The sequence below is a fragment of the Battus philenor genome, unplaced genomic scaffold (assembly GCF_028537555.1).
Source record: "Battus philenor isolate CCGP_79_NKW_IND1 unplaced genomic scaffold, ilBatPhil1.0.hap1 SCAF_22, whole genome shotgun sequence".
NCBI lineage: Eukaryota > Metazoa > Arthropoda > Insecta > Lepidoptera > Papilionidae > Battus > Battus philenor.
The window spans coordinates 12,427,084-12,447,072 of record NW_027181685.1 but is presented as its reverse complement, the minus strand read 5'-3'; the positions used below and the strand labels follow the sequence as shown (position 1 = coordinate 12,447,072).

The 19,989-nt window shown below is 32.7% G+C and overlaps 2 protein-coding genes across 5 annotated transcripts in view; one reads left to right on the top strand and one right to left on the bottom strand.

Annotated features, from left to right (window-relative positions):
* The window catches only part of rg (rugose), a 728,321-nt gene that overhangs the window by 622,290 nt on the left and 86,042 nt on the right, over positions 1-19,989 (top strand). The gene's annotated exons all lie outside the window — the stretch shown is intronic.
* The window catches only part of LOC137923736 (facilitated trehalose transporter Tret1-2 homolog), an 81,145-nt gene that overhangs the window by 5,313 nt on the left and 55,843 nt on the right, over positions 1-19,989 (bottom strand). For 3 of the 4 annotated variants that reach the window (XM_068766992.1, XM_068766995.1, XM_068766996.1), the window contains one exon: positions 1,535-1,664. In XM_068766992.1, coding sequence (XP_068623093.1) covers positions 1,535-1,664 — 130 coding nt within the window. Of the gene's footprint in view, positions 1-1,534; positions 1,665-6,076; positions 6,215-19,989 lie in introns of those variants that run through there. The other variant, XM_068766993.1, reaches the window with a different exon arrangement.

The following is a 19,989-nucleotide window of genomic DNA, read 5'->3' as shown; positions in this document are numbered from 1 at the left end:
AAGGTAGCGTACCTGGAAAAACCGAGGGGTCGAAGACCAGTGGTTAGACCCAGGTATCGCTGAATCGATCGCGTTGAGGCAGACTTGCGCGAATTGAATGTCAACCAATGGCAGACGATGGCGCAAGATAGAGGAAAGTGGAAGTCTCTCGCTTCGGAGGCCAAGACCCACTTTGGGTCACTGAGCCAGCGGAGTAGTAGTAGTAGTAGATAGCATGACATATTATAAGGTAATAAGAAGCAATTACAAATTATTATAAATATTTTTAAGTCTAAAATTATTCACACTTTATAATTTATGTTTACATTGTATACGATGTAAATAGAATTCGTGTCGACCATTCTTAAATGGTTTCGTACGTAATTAGCGCAGTTGGCGAGTCTTATATACTCTGTAAACATTGTGGCCATTCATTCATCGCGTAATGTAGTGCTGTCTACCAGATACTTGCATATGTTGGTTTATTTGTTGTAAACAACCTTTGTACTTGCATGCTAAAACTGCTGTGCAAACACGGTCAAGTCATAGTTGTGTTATTGTGAATCATTCCGTACTACTTACTTGTTCTTTTCTAGACCAGTACGAGTGTGTATGCCTTTTATAATAAAATCCATTGTGATGCAGCAAAATTAAATAGGAATAAATTTATTGCTCGGGATATCTCTACTAGATCGTATAAAGAATGCGGATCACTAAAAGAACGAAAATAACAAACATAGCCCTATAGCAGGAGTGGCCAAACTGCGGCTCGCGATTGTCGAATTATTTCAATATTTAAATTTATATTACCTGTGTCAGCACCTGGGAAATCGAAACAAATTACTGGCGTGAACAATTATTATTATTAATCCACCACGTAACTAACTAACCGGCATCTTAAGTATTATTAGGAGTGCTGTCATATACGTGTACCATTATATCTAACTTGAATACACATACTTATTAATATTTCAAATTTCGAACGGCTCGAACTATCAAAGAGCTTGCCTAGAGGATTGAATTGAAGTGGCAATGGGAACATAGCGTGCAAAACATATGGCCGCTGGGGTCTTAAAATTGAGACCAGAGACAAGCAAGAATCTGACATTAATACTAGTTGGCCCTAGGAATATATATCATTCATCGCCATCGCAGGACATCCACTGCTGGAAATACGTCACCCTGAAAATTTCCAACGGAACCAGTTGAAAGCAACCTGCATTCAATTTCTTCCTAATATCTTAACATTTTCGTCTGTCCACCCCGTGGGTTTACAAGAGTGTAAAAGTATATAAGGCTCGAGATTATCACATGATCGTGTTGGTAAAGTGATTTTTTAAATGCACCCATTTTGGAAACCTCTCGTTCCTCATCTTAAATTTATGACAAAAACTTTAGTTACAAATAATTTTCAGTTTTTTTTACAAGCGTTCTCTTCTGTCATCCTTCACAAGTTCTTTTATTATACCTATTTTCATTCTTTACATTTTCTTGTATACTCTTTTCTTTTTAGTATCACAATTTAATGTGTAAAGTGTGTTTAAAAATTACTCACCGATCCATGAGCTCTGCTCGTACGTGATGTTGGGGTGTTCGTGGGTGTACTGGGGCAGCAGCACCGCGGAGAAGCCCTGACAGAAGCCCACCGATATGTTGATGGATTGCGCGGCCAGCGCCGCCAACACCTACAACAAAATACTCCTTTCACATCTGATATCCTAGTACTTTTACAATCCGTCTGCAACATTAGTCGTTTTGATCAATAACGCTTTCAACTGGTAACTGTGAAATTGACTTTCTTATTAAAAACGGTCAATGCAAATAGTGCCGAAGACAATTAACACTATGTTTTTTTATACAGAAAAGAATAATTCGCGATATATACAATCTCAGGGGGCTGTATATTCAAAAAGACGTATAAGATATGTTATATACTAAAGAATGCATCACAATATTTTTAAAGTATAGATATTTAAAAAAAAAACACCGAACATGTTTTTTTTTAAAAAAAAGAATAATGTATACGGTTCTTTAATAAAATTCCTAAAACAATTCAACATATATCTGCGAAAATTCAAAGCGTTATACTAAGGAAAGATTGATCAATAAAGTATATTATTACTAGGTACCACAAGGTGGATAATTGACTTTCAGGAAGCAGATAGCAGATACAGCAGCAGATACAAACCGCTTTCAAACGGTCATTGTCCTTAACCAAAAAAAAGTTGTACTCATACGAGACATATCAAATTAGTTTTAAATTTACAGTCTTAAAACAAGTGATTAAAAAAAAAAACTAAAAAATCAATCATTTATACATTTACAGTTTTGTATTTGCAATTATTTGTTGTTGCAATGTCACGCATCTTTTCACGAAATAACGAAATATATTAGAATATACATTTTACAATTCAAATTACATCTCAAATCTTTCTGGATATACGTATCTGAAAATCTATGGTTTCAGAAATATAGTATGATTGGTTAAAGGTGTAAAAGCTTTAAAGGAATGAATGTGAATAATGTTGTGTGTGTGTGTTATTTGCTGTCATTTGTAAATGTATGGTACACCCTATCCAAAAATCAACAGTTTCAGAAATAATGAACAAAGTAATGATAATAAAATAATAAGAAACCTTTTTTAAATACATATGACTAAATATTAAAATTAATTATTGTTTAATATCTGTCTCTGCAGATTTTAATTGCCAGAAGTTATTGTCATGTCACATTCCAAAATAAAAAATTAATTAATGTCACATATTTATACAGGCTGATTCGAAACATATACAACAGATATGAAGCTTTTTGCTCACAAACGAGATATACGTTCACCCCTTTGGAAGCTTTTATATCTATAATCAATCGTCCTATATAAATCATGTCTACATTTTTGTCTCGTATTAAAATTCCGGACAACGTTCTTAACCATGATTGCAAACCGGAACAATATTCGTACAACAACAAAAAAAACGGACGTCGTTGGAATATGTGACCTTCTTTGAGACCTTCAATAAAATGAAATCCGGAAATAAATTTCTGAGTAATACAGTTATTATTTAGTTCATTAAAAAATCTACAGTATGTATATTATTAGCAAATATCTCTGCAACTTGCAATCCAGATAAATTGTAAAATATAACATGTATTTCCTTCACGTTAATATAATTATGAATGCGTATTGACAAGTTGCAATGGGCAGACTAAATAGTGCGCAGAACGGGTGTCCGCTGGAGCCTTAATCAGCGTAGGAGATCCACTCACAAATATATAGCCTTTTTAATGTCTTCAGAAGTCATTGGATGCAGGCCGCATCCAACAGGTTCTTTCGTTTCTGACGTGCCCAGTAAAGGTTTTACTTCATTTACTAAGGTGTCGTGTTTTCTTTTTATTTCAGGTCTATTTCATATTGTTACCACTGAAAATTATCTTTTCTATTCTTAAATTAATATTCAAAATAGTGACTACAAAAAATACTGTCTCAGATTTTTGTGGGCTCTTATAATATAAGGGTGTATTTAGAATCCTCGTATATTTTTCAACCTTTTTTTGTACCATGCCTCACTCTAGGCTTTCTAAAACTCTTACTCCCCCTATGTAACATACATAATCTCGTACATTTAAGCGTAGTGGTTAAACTCGTGTCAAGTCTAGTTTCGAATTGCCCCCTTTAACAATTAAATTGCACTGTGGAGCGTGGGCAACACGTTGGGAGACACTTGAAGACTTAAATTAAAAGATGCGATTTTGATATCAGTTTTTATCAAATTGGGCTATTCTTGCAATCTTGACATGACATGGATCATCATTTCGTAAGATGTCCACTGCTGGACATAAGCCCACCCCCAGAGATTTCCAACAGGACCTATCGACGAGTTACAGTTGGTCCGTTCAGTTTATGGGTTCTTCCGTGGTCTCCAATCCAAGCCCAAGCAGACATCTATTTACGTGTATAATAAAATAAAAAAAAATAAACATGGACGAAAAACAAAATAGTTTTCACCGTTCCAAACGTTTGTTTACATGATAAAGAGAGCGTTGACTCAACTCGCCCACGTTGCGGCGGATTTAGACGGGTCCAGAACTTGAACGACCGGTGCGACTTATGCCATTTTAAAATACATACACGCGTACGGTATGTATATCTAGATCTCTGTCTTACGATCTAGATTTTCGTGTTCGAGTCTCGACAGATGCGAGTAATTGATTATAGAATTTAAAAGGAAAAAATGTTGAACTTTTTTTTTGGTCAATTAATGTATTACTCATCCCATTCAAAAATCAATGGTTTCAAAAATAATAAACAGCGAATATAAGGAAAATGCGTTTTGAAAATACATATTACTACATATTAAAATTAATTATTGTTTACTATCTGCCTCTGCGGACTTTGTACGGTCAGAAATTATTGGCCTGTTGTAATCCAATCGAAAAAAATAATCTATCACATTTTATAATAGAGTAGTTACTACATTAGAAATAAGTACATAGATTTGAAATCTTTATTTACCCCCTTTAATGCTTTTGCAACTATATACAACCATCCTGTACAATCACGTCAAATCCATATGAACATGTGTATTACATTATGTAGAATAAGGAGATATTATAAATTTTAAGATTTTTAATATTTGACTAAACATTTTTGTGTATTTAAGCCTTTTTATTTTATTACGATAAAATTTAATGAAAGTAGAAAAATAGAATATTAAAAAAATACCGTAAAATAAAAAAGTGCCCCCATGTACCTACAGTAAGAATTGACTTGTGTTCTGGATACCGGATTTTTTTGGGCCGGATTGTCACTACTGTCCAAAAGGCATTTACAGATTCCGCAGTTTTAAGGTGGCAAGGTACAGAGGACAAATAACGTAAGACTTCTTTTAAAATAGCGAAGCTCGGTAGCTTCCGAAAGAGCCTACTAATTTACCGGATTACCGGACCGCCTCTCGGCGAAACTCTTAGATCACTTCGGTGAACGCTTCACACAGCCTATCAACACCTCCAATAAGGACCTCGGCGTGAGCTGTCATTCTTCGAGGGCACAGGAGTAATTCACAATTAATAATAAAGAAATAGGTAGGACAATTGAACTAAATTTTAAATTGATAATTACGAACATGTTTTTAAAATCGTTGAAGTCGTATGTACTGAATGATTGCGATTTTTTTTTAGCAAAATTCCGTCATAATTTTCTGTTCGAATGATTTGTTTTTGTGGTACGATTTATGCGACGGGGTGGTAATTTACTAATAATAGGGGGCAACCAGCGGAACACGAGCCGGCACAAACGATCCGTGTCATTACATACCGACGCCTAACGAACACTTGTTATTTGAGATGACGTGGAAAATCTGCGACGGCATGCAACCGGCTTGTACGTGAAATGCATTCACATTAATGGCATAACGTAATTGGACGACGTTATGCAAACATTCATCATCACCGTGTCAAGCGATACACGGCCACTGCCAAGCAAAAGCCTCCTCCATAATGCGTAAAAAAACGAAGGCAAACACTTTATAATTTTACCAAAAATCCGAATAATTTCACAAAATCAAAGTCAAAATATATTTATATATATAAGGTCATTACAATCATTTAAAATAGTATGCTTAAAATTCACGTTTACGTTAATTCGTGAAGCTGGTTTTAGAGATTTATTTATATATGTTTGTATTAACTAAAATTTAAAATTATAACTTTTATTTATCTCTAGAAGAAATTTAATAACGCGTTGATATACCATATACTTACAACGCATAAATTATTGACAAAATTTTACTTAAATCTCCTCGTAAAAATTACACAAAAATCTATTACAATAAAATTAAACTGAACATAAAAACCTATATTTATATAGAACATAATAGGTCTGCGTGTATAATCTATATGTGTTGTAGTTGTATGAAATGGGTCATGATTCTGTGACAAGAATCACCTAGTGGATGAAACACTGATTTTTAATCATGACTGATTGATACTGTATTATCAAAAGCCTTTATTCCGATCCTTGTCTGTTTGTATAACTACTTTGTACACACATTAACACTACGTAAATAATTAAAAGTTTAATTAAATAATACACAGTACTTACAGTTAAATTAACTCCTATAGAATCGGTATAGAGCTCGAGAAAACTTCTCGATTTATTCATTCCAGCGTGCGTCCTCAATAGGGTGTCACGACACAATGTGACCGTGCGGTTGGAGCAAGTGCTAATATAATAAAGGTTATGGGTTCGAACACGAAAGCGCTGCCACTAAAAGCGACCGCACAGAAAATGTACCGGCTCTTATAGTTCGCGCTTACTACTGAACGAGTGTAAACAAGCCAGAAACGAGTTTTGTTTACAATTAATACGATATCTTCTATTGCCGTACTTTTATTTATATATCTACGTATATATGTATATATTGTATAAGCTTTAAAATGGTGAATGTATCTCTTGTTCACTCTCAGTACATTCCATCCACCAAAATTGATGATTCCAATAGTAATAAAGAACGTAATGATAATATGTAAGAAAAATCTCATGATCTCTTGAAATTCAATTTACTACATATTTAAATTAATTATTATTAATTATCTGTCTATTCAGACTTTTACTGGCAGAATTTCTTGGCCTGTCACATATTCCAGAATGATAACTTTATATAGGCTAATTTGAAATAGGTTTAGAAAATTGACCAGTGTCGGTAGGTTGATTAACAACGAAAAGCTCTTAAATAGCAGACTACACACCCTTGAGCATCGTCGTCGAATTGTCAGCTTTTCGGTTTTTTATAGGATCACTTTGGAAAGTGCTCGAAGGCTCTTTTCGAACTGATTGAGCCATCTCCATTCCTTTATCGGACTACTAGTCACTGGCAAAAGTTTCATCCATACTTTGTTGGCATATCCAATAGTCGAACTAAACGGTTTGACAGTTCGTTTTTGGTGAGACTCGCCTGGACTTGGAACGACCTGCCTGGGTCTATTTTTCCTGAGGAGTTGAACTCTGGAGCCTTTAAGAGTAGAGTGAATAGGTTTCTTTTAGACGTGTACCAACTTCGTCTTCATCTACACTTTCCATCAGGTGAGATGGAAGACAAACGCCTATTCCATTACAATTATATAAAATATGCTATACATTCATCACCTTAAAACTTTAAAAACATATAATCAATCTCTCTCTGAAGCATATATATATGTACTAAGTCTGTATGTTTGTATATATTAAAAATGCAAGATTTCGTTTCATCTAAAACATATGTACACTGTGTTAAAATTTAAACTCGTATGTGTTCAGAAAATTTTTAAAATATAATTTTATTAGTAAATTTCTTTCATTAGCCTTGGCTTAAAATTTTCTTTTTATTAGTAATCTTGTTTCGTTAACCCTGGTTAGATCTGTTGTTTTATTAATAAAGAATTGTTTTACAATTATAATATTTATGGTGCTTTGATTCATAAAAGTCTCCAATTCATTTGCAATAAACGGAATCAGATTTTAAATTTTATTCCGCAAAACATTATGAGACTTAATTTTACAATATTAAAAATTAATTGTCAGAAAAGGCTTATTATTCAATAAACGAATATTTAAATGACAAGAATCCTTGGCAATGACGACGCTTGGTTATTTTTATTTAATTTAAGCTGTATTTGATAAAGTGCATATTTATAAATCTTTATTGTTAATAAAAGATGTGTTGTTGTGGAGATTCTTCCTGCTTCTTCTCCACAACTATAACACTTTGAGAGGCAGGGTAGAGTCAAAAATAAAGATGAAAAAAAAAATTGACGACCAATAAGATTTCTCTTTAAAGTTCTAATTTTAAATAAATGAATTTCATTTTTTTATAGCTTTAGATACACCTAAATATGCCATATAGTATAATCTAGAAAATGAATCTTCCTATTTCTCTTAACTCATTCTAAACACACTAACGCATTATTATGAATGTATTTAAACACTACATTACATTTTAATTTTTTAAACGCCTTTAATTTATTAACATAAATAAATATAGTTTCCAATATTTAGCCACAGAGCTATTTTTATTTAACTAGGCAGGAAATGTTAACGGAGTCTAAAAATGTAACAAGAAAAATTATATCTCTGTACCAACTATCTTTTATGTTATTTTTTTTTACTAAATTATATGTAAGTGCATTAAACACTTCTCTGACACTTCTAGATATTTTAATTCCGCAACTCGAGTGAACGTAAGGCCATGTGTGTTTTTTCTCAGTCGATTATCGTGTGACATTTCTATACGTTGTCTATCATATATATATGTATACATACGAAATAAGATTTCTAGAAAAAGATTAGAGCTAATGTTTACTTGATTTTACAACTCATGCGTGATATACCATGGCACTCGGTCAGCCCTGGCTCATTTGCACAATAGCTTATTTATTTATATATACTATTATCCACTATTGATTACTGTAAAGAGCAAAATTCCAAAAGAGTCTAATTTGATGATACTAATACCAAATTTTCCATCATATTCTTTTATCGGTTCTAACAACCTTCAACTTAAAGCAATTCAAATAAAGATAACTTAGTAGGGGGGAAACTGCGTACTTCTTTTAGTTCATCTATATACCCACTGTAAGTCAAAGGCTTTCCATATAAATATCTACAGGATATCTACCATATTCGCCACTATACATATAGTATACAGAGGACGCTGCTGCCCATCCTCTAGAAACTTCTTTGTGAGCAGTGACAATCCTGTATAATTAATACACAAAGTGTAAATTATAAAACTGTATTCAGGTAATCGATCGATTCAGTCTCTGTCTTCTACCGCTGAGCTAACTGCGTAAAAAATTGTAAAAAAAATCGTCTGTGAAATAAATATGAAGGTTTTTTTTAGAAATAATAAGGCTTAGAAATGAGTTGAGTTTGTTGTGGATTCTTATCAAACCAGCATTAAGTTGAAAGATACCACTATAGGGGAGCTCAATCTGATTGTAGCTTATATCAAAATACGCTCTTTTACGTTCTTCTTATGAATCACACAAGTGATCACTGTAAATGATACTAAGTAATAATGTGTTATTCCAATTTCAAAGCATTTTTTTGCGACTTGGATAAAACTAAAATGCGTCGTATAGGAATGCAAGTTTCGCTTTGGAATCAAAGCTGAAGGAGCTAGAATCTTTGGATTTGTCTTAAAATGAGACAAGTGTATTGTAAGCAATGGTGGTATATGACGTCCACTGCTAAACATAGACCTTCCCAATATATTTACGGTTAGAATAGAAGGAAGGCCTGCATCTAGTGTCTACTGTCATCTTTAGGAACGTCTTCTTTTCGCCTTATGGTGTACGTCCTAAGCTTCGCTTGCAGGACCGTGGTCTCCCCTCCATTATCTTATGTTCATCATCTGTTTTGCAGCCTTCCACTGTCATTTTAACTGGCAATCAGCTGAACCATGTCAGGTACTTATTGTCTGTTTACGTATCTCATTATTTAGAATTAAATCTCATTAAGAAACCGTGACCAAAGTCTTGAGTAGAATTGTCAGGTCGACTGCAGCAAGGGGTTGAAGAAAGGAACATTACAATAAAATATACAAATGGACAACGAAGAGAGTCACGGGACCTTAAAAAAACAAAAGTGTACAAGACTAGTCAAAATAAATATTCAAATCTGTGACAAAGGTAGTGTGAACATAGGCAAGTTAAAATAAAAAAAATGTAAAAGTAAGAAAAAAGCATACATGAAATTAAAATGAAGCAAAACAAAACATAATGTAGTATTCTGGTGAGACGGTGACGAAAGGGGGGGGGGGGGGGTGAAGGAAATGAAAGAATTTGTGAAGAACAAAAGATGATGAATAAATGAGGTTGTGGAGGAAAATAGATGAGAACGCAAATAATATGATAAAAATATATTATGTAAATATAGTCCTTGTGTATCCAAGACAGGGAAAGTAAGAGAGGCGTCCAAAAACAGAGGAGATGAATAAAAAAACCTTTTGTAGTTGACCGACTACAGAATGATAGTATATGTTTGGATAAAATAAATATATGTGTTTTGTTATTCCGAAATAAATTGGTAATTTAATATGTAAGGAACTAAGATATAACGACGCATTCTCCCTGTGAAACAGACTGACAAACAATCACGATTCTGTCATCTCGGCGTACAAAGGCGACGTTTAATTCGATCGTAATTCATTAGCAACTTTTACTTCCTGACGCGGGTTTCGTTTCCTGATTAACGCAACGTTAAAAATAAGTCATGTAATTACATAGAGCATGTGATCGTACAAACCGGTTCTTTGTAAAGGAAAACGATGTTATTCCTAGATAAACGGAAGGATATTAGCCGAGGCGGTTACGAGCAGTGGCCTTGTTAAACCACGCCTTATTGCACTATCTAAACATTATGTTCTCCTGGTACTCTAATGTCTCTCAATGTTAATTCTTTTCTTATCCTCGAGAGCCTTTTTGTAAAATGTGGAGCACTCAATTATGTGTTATATTCTCACCGGTGTGGTATTGCAGTTCGACATGCATATTAGATATGCGACTTCGTAGTCGCCATCAGACTACCTTTCCTGAGATGATAAGTTTTACCAAGCTATCATCGGTTTCCCTGGCTATGCGACCTACAAACTCAAAAATCACTCCTTGGTATCACAACAAACATCTGCTGACTTATTATATAGTTTTAAATGACCAACAAAATCCTGCAACATTTCTAACAGACTCTGTGTTTGGCACTAATCGGTGTAACATAACTCCTGAAGATGCCCCGTGGAGGGGTGAAACACGTGTTGAGTGAATTAACGGTGGTAGTTGTGTAATTCGCATTGTATGCCGCATACGCATTTATCAGCGGGCTGGCAGGCGATGCACTTTATTGCACTACTACACTTGACTACTAATGCATGTGCGGAAGTGGCTAAATATTTGTCTTTTTCTTACTTATTTCAAACAGATTTTATTTTCAGCTTTGTATTGCCTGAAGTTAATGATTGTCGGATTCCAATAGAAAAACTAATATCATTACATATATTTTACAGACATCATTTTATTTATTACTTTAATACAGAATGATTGGAAATTGGTGTGAAATCAATAAAGCTTCTTGTCAAGAAATCAGCTAAAATTCAACCCTTCATAGCTTTTATACCTACTGAGGGATGGCCTCAGTAAAAGCTATATTTTTAAAACAAATTGTGAGTTATTTTTAAGTTTTTTTCCTAATCCAGTAAGCAAGAAATAGTCTTTTTATAATTATTCCGAGTGACTCAAAGAGTACCTAATGGCTGCAGTCACACTTTATAGTAACGACGAAAATAATATTTATCATATACATAAATATTGAAGTTTTAATTGTTTAAAAAATGTGAGCAAAAAGCGTAGCAATTATTAAAAGGTTAAACGTAAAAATAGTAGCGGACATGACAACAAACACAGTGAAAGATAAAAGCTTATAAAGTTCACGTCAACTTTAAGATATGTCTTAAGGAACAATACTGTATTTATTATATTTATATATGTGTATATGCGTATATGTGTATATTGCCTCTAAGTGTGGAAACGCTAAATTGAAACTGTAGGCGACCAATCGCTATTTTATCAGTTAAAAAGTGTATTACACACAATATTATTATCAAATTTTTGACGACATGTCATTCCCATGTTTTCTTATAGAGCGTCTAAAAATTCCAAAAAAAAAAACAGAGGCAACATTATATTCAACCGCATGCCTCACACACATATACTCAAAAACCTAGCCCCCGTTACAAAAGCAAAATTTTTGGTACATGTTTTTTGACGTACTTTTTTCGTTAAAATTTTTTTTTAATAATATAAGTTGCCCAAGTAACTCCTTATTAAATCAGCTACCTGCCAGTATAAGTCCTATTTGAATCATTTCAATCATTTCAGCGAAAAGCCGAAACAAACAGACAGACAGACAAAAAAAATTTTTTTTTTTGGCCCTTTGAGTTTAAATAGCAAACCAGACGAATACGGTTGTTGCGAAACGATATTAGTTGAGTTTTTGGCAAATCAATCGCGAAGAACCAATTTAATATGACGTTGAGATATAGAAAACGCGTTCAAAATGCCAAATGACATTTCAACACTATCAGAAAGGTCTCCAATTGTCAATCGTCGATTTTCAAGCACCAAATCTTTGATATTTTTAAACGTAGTCCTCGTCAGTTTTAAATGACAATTTCACGTAACTTTTTGATCAGAGTATATATTTCTGCCTATTCGGAAACAATCTCGAAGGATCTTCAAATGCTTTGCATAATTAAACCCCTTTTGTGTGTTGTAAGTATCTAGTTTCCACCTATTTACATCTAGAACCTGTTTGCGATGCTGTAAATATCCCCACACGTCGACTTGTTTCGATTTCTCTCAATACTTATACTAGATGTTTCCACGTTAATGTAAAATCTCCATTACAGTGAATTTACTTTATATGTACATTTGAAAGACGCCTATAAACAAATGCGCATGCGCGTGTTTTGATACAAGTGTTTTTAATTGCAAGCAGTTTAAACAATTCACAGCATAGTTATCTATTCAAAATATGTATTATTAAGATACAGTTAACGTCTTTTTAGCAAAAATATAATTACAATATTTGCTCTAAATTAAAAAACATATCGTGTATTGTTCGCACCATATATTATTTTGTTCATTTGTGTATATGAAGAATTCTTGAATTTATATGGAAACTGGAATAAACACATTCTAAGTGTTCCCATACATATTTGTTCGTAAACAAAGTTAAAGTAATTTCGACAAGTCTGCAATAATTGTGCAATAAACTACAGTAAACTATATATGCGTAATATATTTATGTGCATGACCTTATATGCAGCAGATAAGTTGAATTTGGTAGTAACTAGAATAAGATTTAACTATCCTGTAATAGCATTCATCACCTTAAAGCCATGGGGGTTCTAAACTCGTCATCATCTGTGAAGTTTCTGTGATGACTATTGATGTTATTAATACAGTAGGCTAGAGCGATTCGTTCTTAAGTTTTATTGACAGTTAAAAATTCATGATGGTTAAATTTGAAGAAGCAGAAGCGAGTTTGTTTTAAATAGAGACTTCAATTTTACGTTACAACTAATTTGTCTTTATTTCGAATATACTTTGATAAATGTTTATTTTAAATTTTAAACATAGACAATTTTTTTGTATATGTTTATTGATTACGTATGTAATTTTTATCTAAAATAACAAACCTACATTCATGCAATATTAAAATTGTATCAGACCAAATTTTATTACACTCGTACGCGATATTGTATACAAATATATATATATATATATATATATATATATATATATATATATATATATATACATGGGTGAGAAAAATTGCAATATTAGGATAAAAAGATGGAAGGATATTGACATTAACAGATGTTGTGTGGTTAGGAGAAGGGCTTGAAGTAGTTCTATTAATTAAAGATTTGTAAGTTTATTCGCGTGTTTTTCCATTGCGCATCCCACATATATATGTATAATCGATTTTTGAAAATTTTCTTTAATTTTTAATTTTTCATATGATTTGTCGATATTTCAGCCCATAAACGCCCACTGCAAGGCAATAGGCCTCCGCCAAATATATCTATGATGGGATATACCACAATCGCCACGTTTGGTAGGCGGGTTGGAGATCACAATATGATATTATGGTATACAGGAAGCTGCAAGCCATCCTCTGGAAACTCGTTTGTGGGCAGTGGCAATCCTATATAATTAATACACAACGTGTAAATAAAATAAAATTGTATTCCGGGAATCGAATCGGCGACCTACCATCGAAATTCTCAGTCGTCTACCGCTTTTACACTAACGTCTTAAATGTTTATAAATATTTATTTCACTATATTGAACAGTGAAGCGGAAAACTGTTAATTGTTATTTATTATTTTAGACATTTAAAATATAATCTTTACGTTATATATTTAAATTGCGTTGGATTCCGCATGCCCGAACACAATATAGATAAATGTGAATATTTTCAGACAACATTACCAAATTTAGAATAAGAGAAAAGTTATTGTAACATGTTTATTGATTGTTTATTTTGTTAATTTTAATTCCTTAATCAGATTGTAAATATAATTTAATAACATGTCGGAGTGTAATTTCTAGAAATTAATGTTATTTTTAAAGAAAGATTAAAATAAAATAATTGTTGAACATAAATAAATATTTGCGGTTGGAAAAAATGATTTACCCGCAAAAAAGGTGGAAGTTGTCACTTGAACTACGTGTTAGTCGAAAATAACCTAACTTTTCTTGGTTTTAAATAAGAAGTTAAAAGTATATTTCTAATAGAATCAGGCGTTACTTTGCCGAAGTCCATCCTAAGTAAGAAAAGGACAAATAAATATCTACTTGGAGGAGTGAATTAACGGTGGTAGTTGTGTTTCGCATTGTTTACCGCACGCGCATTTATTAGCTGGCTGGCGGGCGGTGCACTTTATTGCACGACTACTGCTGCATAGCGGATGTAGCTATATCAGTCCCTTTCTTACTTAAAAGTATATTATTAAATAAACCTTATTATAGCATTCAAGAGTTTTTAATTGATCGAAATGAGTGCAACTTGATTTGTTGTCTCATTTACATAGTTGATATTATAATGTATTATAATGTACATATTTAATTTTTTTTAATTATATTTAAAAATGCAAGTGTTAAGCTTTTGGCCAGATCTTAGCAGATCGTCCCAACCCGGCGGTAGCATATGTCTACTTGAATAAATACATTTTGGATATATTTTTAAATAGAATTATTCGAATAATGAATGTAACGTTGCTTAACTTTCATGAGTGATGAAAGCTTCAACATGCTTTCATCTGGGAGTCTTTACGAGTTCAAATTCGAAGTGAGAAGATCCTTAGACTAAAGATAGTCCACTGAATTATCAAGTTGAAGTGGCAGTTAACAGACCACATAGCCCGCAGAACATCCAGCTGGAGAGCTTCAAGGTTGTGAAGTAAAGACCACGGCAAGCACAGTTTAGGACATCCAATCCTTGACAGATGTCATTGTTGATGTCATCTGAAGATGCTGGATGTTGGCCGATTCCATTTCATTCCATTCGTTTCCATTTGGAAGTCTATAGGGGAAGTATACAACCTAGCAGCTAACGTTCTAAGGCTGGAATAAATACTAGTCTTCAATGACTTTTAGGGGCTAGTCTGTCTACCTTACGGGTAGACACTCTTCACTCCTTGGTCACCTTTCTATTCTCTTTTTTCAACTTGACAATTCGCTAAGCTATCAATCACGTCACATAGCATTTACAACAACGTTTTCTCAATTTATACATTATATATTACCACCGGAAAGTAATGTCGCTTTCTTAAGTTAAATTCACACGACTACCTTTTTAACAAGTCTTTATTTCTAATCAACAATATATTCACCTTCGTTATCAGCAACCTTTTGTCATGTAGTATACAAGTTTTTAATACCGGAGCGGTAAAAATCAATCGACTATTCTGTTAACTATGCCAACAGAAAATTCGTTACTTTCCGATCCCCTTGATATACTTATATTTTGAAGTTTGGACAAAATTATAAAGCGATCGAAGGTTTGTTTTTTATTTTCAATTTTATTTCGCGGCCAAGTGTTAATAATGGAAAGGAGAACAAAAAATGTTTAATTAATTATGTACTTATTAAAACATGCCCCGATACGTCTTCGAGATTGCACGATTAATGCATTCACTACTGGACCGGTTCTATTAGCTTCTGGAAAAACCTATATGACCACGGTTTTTACAAGTTTTATATTTAGTTCAATGCTATTTTAAGAACATCTTATTAGTGTTTAGTAATTAGTGACTTTTCAAGTTAATAATATAATGTACAACGACGCAAAACGTTTTATATTAGAATATAGTATTAATGCTAATATTTTATTTATTTTATAAATCTTTTTTAAAGAGCTTCAAAATAGATAATGCATTCGATGCTAATTTCCATAGCGTGCGAAAATTTATTTACATTTCAATCATTTTGTATATAGTTGTAGCTTTTAGACCTATAACCAATCATCCTGTATAAAGGACAGTCACAAACTTTGTGACTTTTTACATATATCATAGTGTCACTGAAAATTTTTGTTGTTTTATATGTTAATAAAAGTCGAATTATTATTTACACTTTTATCGCCTATCGAACACGATGGTGTTATAAATTAATGTAGTCTTGCCATAAATACTTTAATAATATTTTACGGTATATCGCCACGATAATAAGAAACTATAATGAATAGTTGATATATGACAGATTCCAAATTCAAAAAAAAATTTTTGTTTATTTTTAATTATAACAGTATTGATGGCTAGAAAAAGTATGTTGAAGTACACAGCCCCCGGAGTGAGGTTAGATTTATTGCTCGTTCCCTCTGCTTCTTCTCTTCTTGCTCGTTCCCTTATTTACAAATTCCTTTACTCCATTCCTCGCATCTTTTACAAAATCTTTTAATTTTCACTTTCTGATCTTTCTACATACAACACCTTTCTTTTTTCGTCTAAATTCTTAAATAAATTGGTTCTTACTTCGCAGCATATATTAATCTGTTTTCTTTATTTACGATTTTTGTTTACCCGATCTTTTATTCTAATCTTTGCTCTTATTTTGAGCTTTGATCTGCTGCACCACTTATCTGCAGAACCTCAGATATGTAGGAAGACCTTTGTCGTCGCCCTTAAGGGAGGCGACACTTTCCTCTTCCACATTATTCCAATCTGAACTTCGAGATCAAGGCGAAATCGTAGTGAGGCATGGATTTATTTGGCTATAATAGAATTTGTAAACGATTCAGTTAAGTAGATAGTTATGTAAGATAGTTGACGTTGCAAGCGGCGACGTGGTGGTATCGTGTGCATCTAAACACCACACAGCATTGCATGCCGCAGCAACACCCGCAAATTAAGTGCAATTATTTTAAATATCCTGTCATCATTCACAACAATACATTCTGAAGACCGATGATATCAAGCAACAAGACTATGTTACTTTTCGGTCATTTTTTAAATTCAAGAATATATATATATATATATACTTGAATTTAAAAAATATATAATATTTACAACGCATAAATTATATATATATATATATATATATATATATATATATATACATATAATTTATGCGTTGTAAATATATGGTATATCAGCGCGTTATTAAATTTCTTCTCGAGATAAATAAAACTTATAATTTTAAATTTTAGTTAATACAAATATTTAAAAAATAAATCACAGAACCTGCTTTACGATTATATATATTTATAATTAGTAACTCGTGTGGGTTTATATCAAAGGTGTCACAAAACCCAGCCGTTTAATATCTGCAATATAACAAATCTTCTTTAAAAATTCAAACAAAATCCCTATTTCAACTGTAATAATAATATTTTATAAGTGAAAAACTGAGCAGTGAAAAACATTAAAAAACTTGTGGATGATTTATAATGTCAACCCGATGTTCAGCTGTGGACTTTTACGATTGAAGTAATGACGATGGCCAAGAAAAAAATAAACCAGCAAGTTTTTATATCATAATTTAGCTTTGGAATTACTCTGACTATCGCTTTGAGCAGTGGTAGATCAGTGGTAGAAGACAGACTTGCGATTATACGTCGCGGGTTCAATTCCAAGTTTACAATCTTACATAGCTCACATTTTGTGCATTAGTTATATTGCCACTGCTCAAAAAAGCTGCCAGAGGATGGATAGCAGCATTCTATGGGTACCATAATACCACACTTCGATCTCCAACCCACCTGTCGAACATGACGGCAGAGGCAGACCTATGACATGCAGTAGGCGTCCATGGGATAAAAAGAAGAATATATTTTATTTATCTTTCTCCTGTCAACCATGTTGGTTCAGTGTGGTTCATTGTTTCTTTTTCACTTTCCTTACATTCTTCACAATCTCTCGCAATTTGATTCTTATTGTTACTTTTTTTATTTTATTTCTACTTGATAATTTTACCTTAAAGCGACTAAGTTGATTAACGATATTACATATATAACTTGTCTACAATTAAATTTGCGGCACCAGATCTAGACCAGTAAACTAATTAATATAATAAAAGTATATATAAATAAAAGTTAATATATTTTTTTCTATAACTAGACTTTTATAGAAAAATAAATATTACTTTACCTATAATTTAAATATAAATTTAGCGATTTGAAATACGAATTATAAATGCAAATATTTTTAAAGGTCCCTTCCGATGTAAAGAAAGGCTTTAATTTAAATTTGTTTGATAAAAAATGTAGTGGTAATACATCGTTTCTTTTGCCACAAATCGAGTAGATTTTACAACAGCAGAGTTAGATTCTATGGAATAACAAAACGGCGTTTAATTTGGCACGTCAGCAAATTATTACGAACAATAATGTAAATCTATTTGTTAAGAGTTCGGTTTTACTTATGTTTTCTCCTTGCCATACATTCCGAGAAATATTTCCATCGATTCTGTCCTATGGAAAAATTTAAAACATTTGCGTCTTGTTATTAAATTTTGTTGCACAATATTACTCCATGTGAAACCAAAAGTTTCCTTTTAATGTTTATGTTAACATTTTTTAAGTTCGTAAGGTACCAATCGGTTTGATTCTAGGTGTTGAAGTCAAGCCTATTTTTTCTATATTGTTATGTATTTAAGGAAACTTTTTATTTATTATCCGACCCATTGTAAAACATAAGCCTTCCCGCGACCTTGACTATATTTTCGTTTCATCTATTTCATTATTTACAGTTTATTTTACACCAAAAATCTATATAAAAAAATCAAAAGAAAATGTAACAAAATAACATAGATAGAAGAACAAAAAAAGAATTTGTATAGAGTCAGAATAGGCGGTCTTATCGCTCGAAGCAATCCCTTCTAGACAAGATAGAGATGAGAGACACTAAGAAGAGGGCAGTTTAAGGTGTAAATACACACAAATAATACTTATATTACTATACTCTCACCCACACGTATATATCCTAACATAAAGTCCAAGGCAATCCTCTTTTACCATCTTCTTAAAAAAGCTAACATCGATTCGGTTAGTTTAATCGCTTCAGGTATTTCATTCCATAACCTGATAGCAACAGTTAAAGATTTCTCTTAAACAAACTGGAATGATCAGGCATAGTCAATTTCAAATTCTCCGATGATTTAAGCAACTCATCATCTAATGCCCCCCTCCCCCCTGTTGTAGCTACACTGAGTTGGGGTCGCTTAAGAACCTTTCGATCTCAAAGGCCGTCTGGTAGACCAGCTATTTACATTACATATGAAAAAATTTATTACCTATAAATATTTAAAAAAAAAACATTTTAACATGAACACCGAGCTATAACCACTTTCCCTTAATTTATAAAGGCCACCATTCAGTTCAGTAAGGCGTATAAGAATCTACATAATCTCCCATGAACGACTCAACTCTGTTATTCTATGCTATGTTTCTACTGTTGGTACAAGCTTTTACTTAGCTTTTTTGGTTAAAGTACCAAAGATAGAATCTATATAATACGACTTTAAGTCTGTGGTCAGATTGTCTCGACGACAAGAATAGAACAGAAGAGAACGGAGTAAGGATAAGAAAACATTACGAGTGATAATAGGAAGATGTTTCGAACCTAACGGAACGGTGACTTTGACTTGCATACGGCCTCCGGCGTTCAAGTTCAATGACGCAGTTTGTTTAGCTCTCGAGTTACACGTAACATCAGATGGTGCCGCCTTTACAACGCGCTAGCCACTCGCTCGAGTACTTGCTAGTGCCGTAAACGAAAATTTGAAAATTTTTGTTTTTATTTTTAATTTATCGAAAACAAATTTATCAAGTTAGGTTAACTAATAAATTTAACTTTAAAATATATAAAACGAGACAATCGATATATGAAATTTATTTTTGACAATTAACTCGATGTATGTTTTAAATCAACCATACTATTTTAATATTCCTGATATAAAACATTGTACATCTATGTA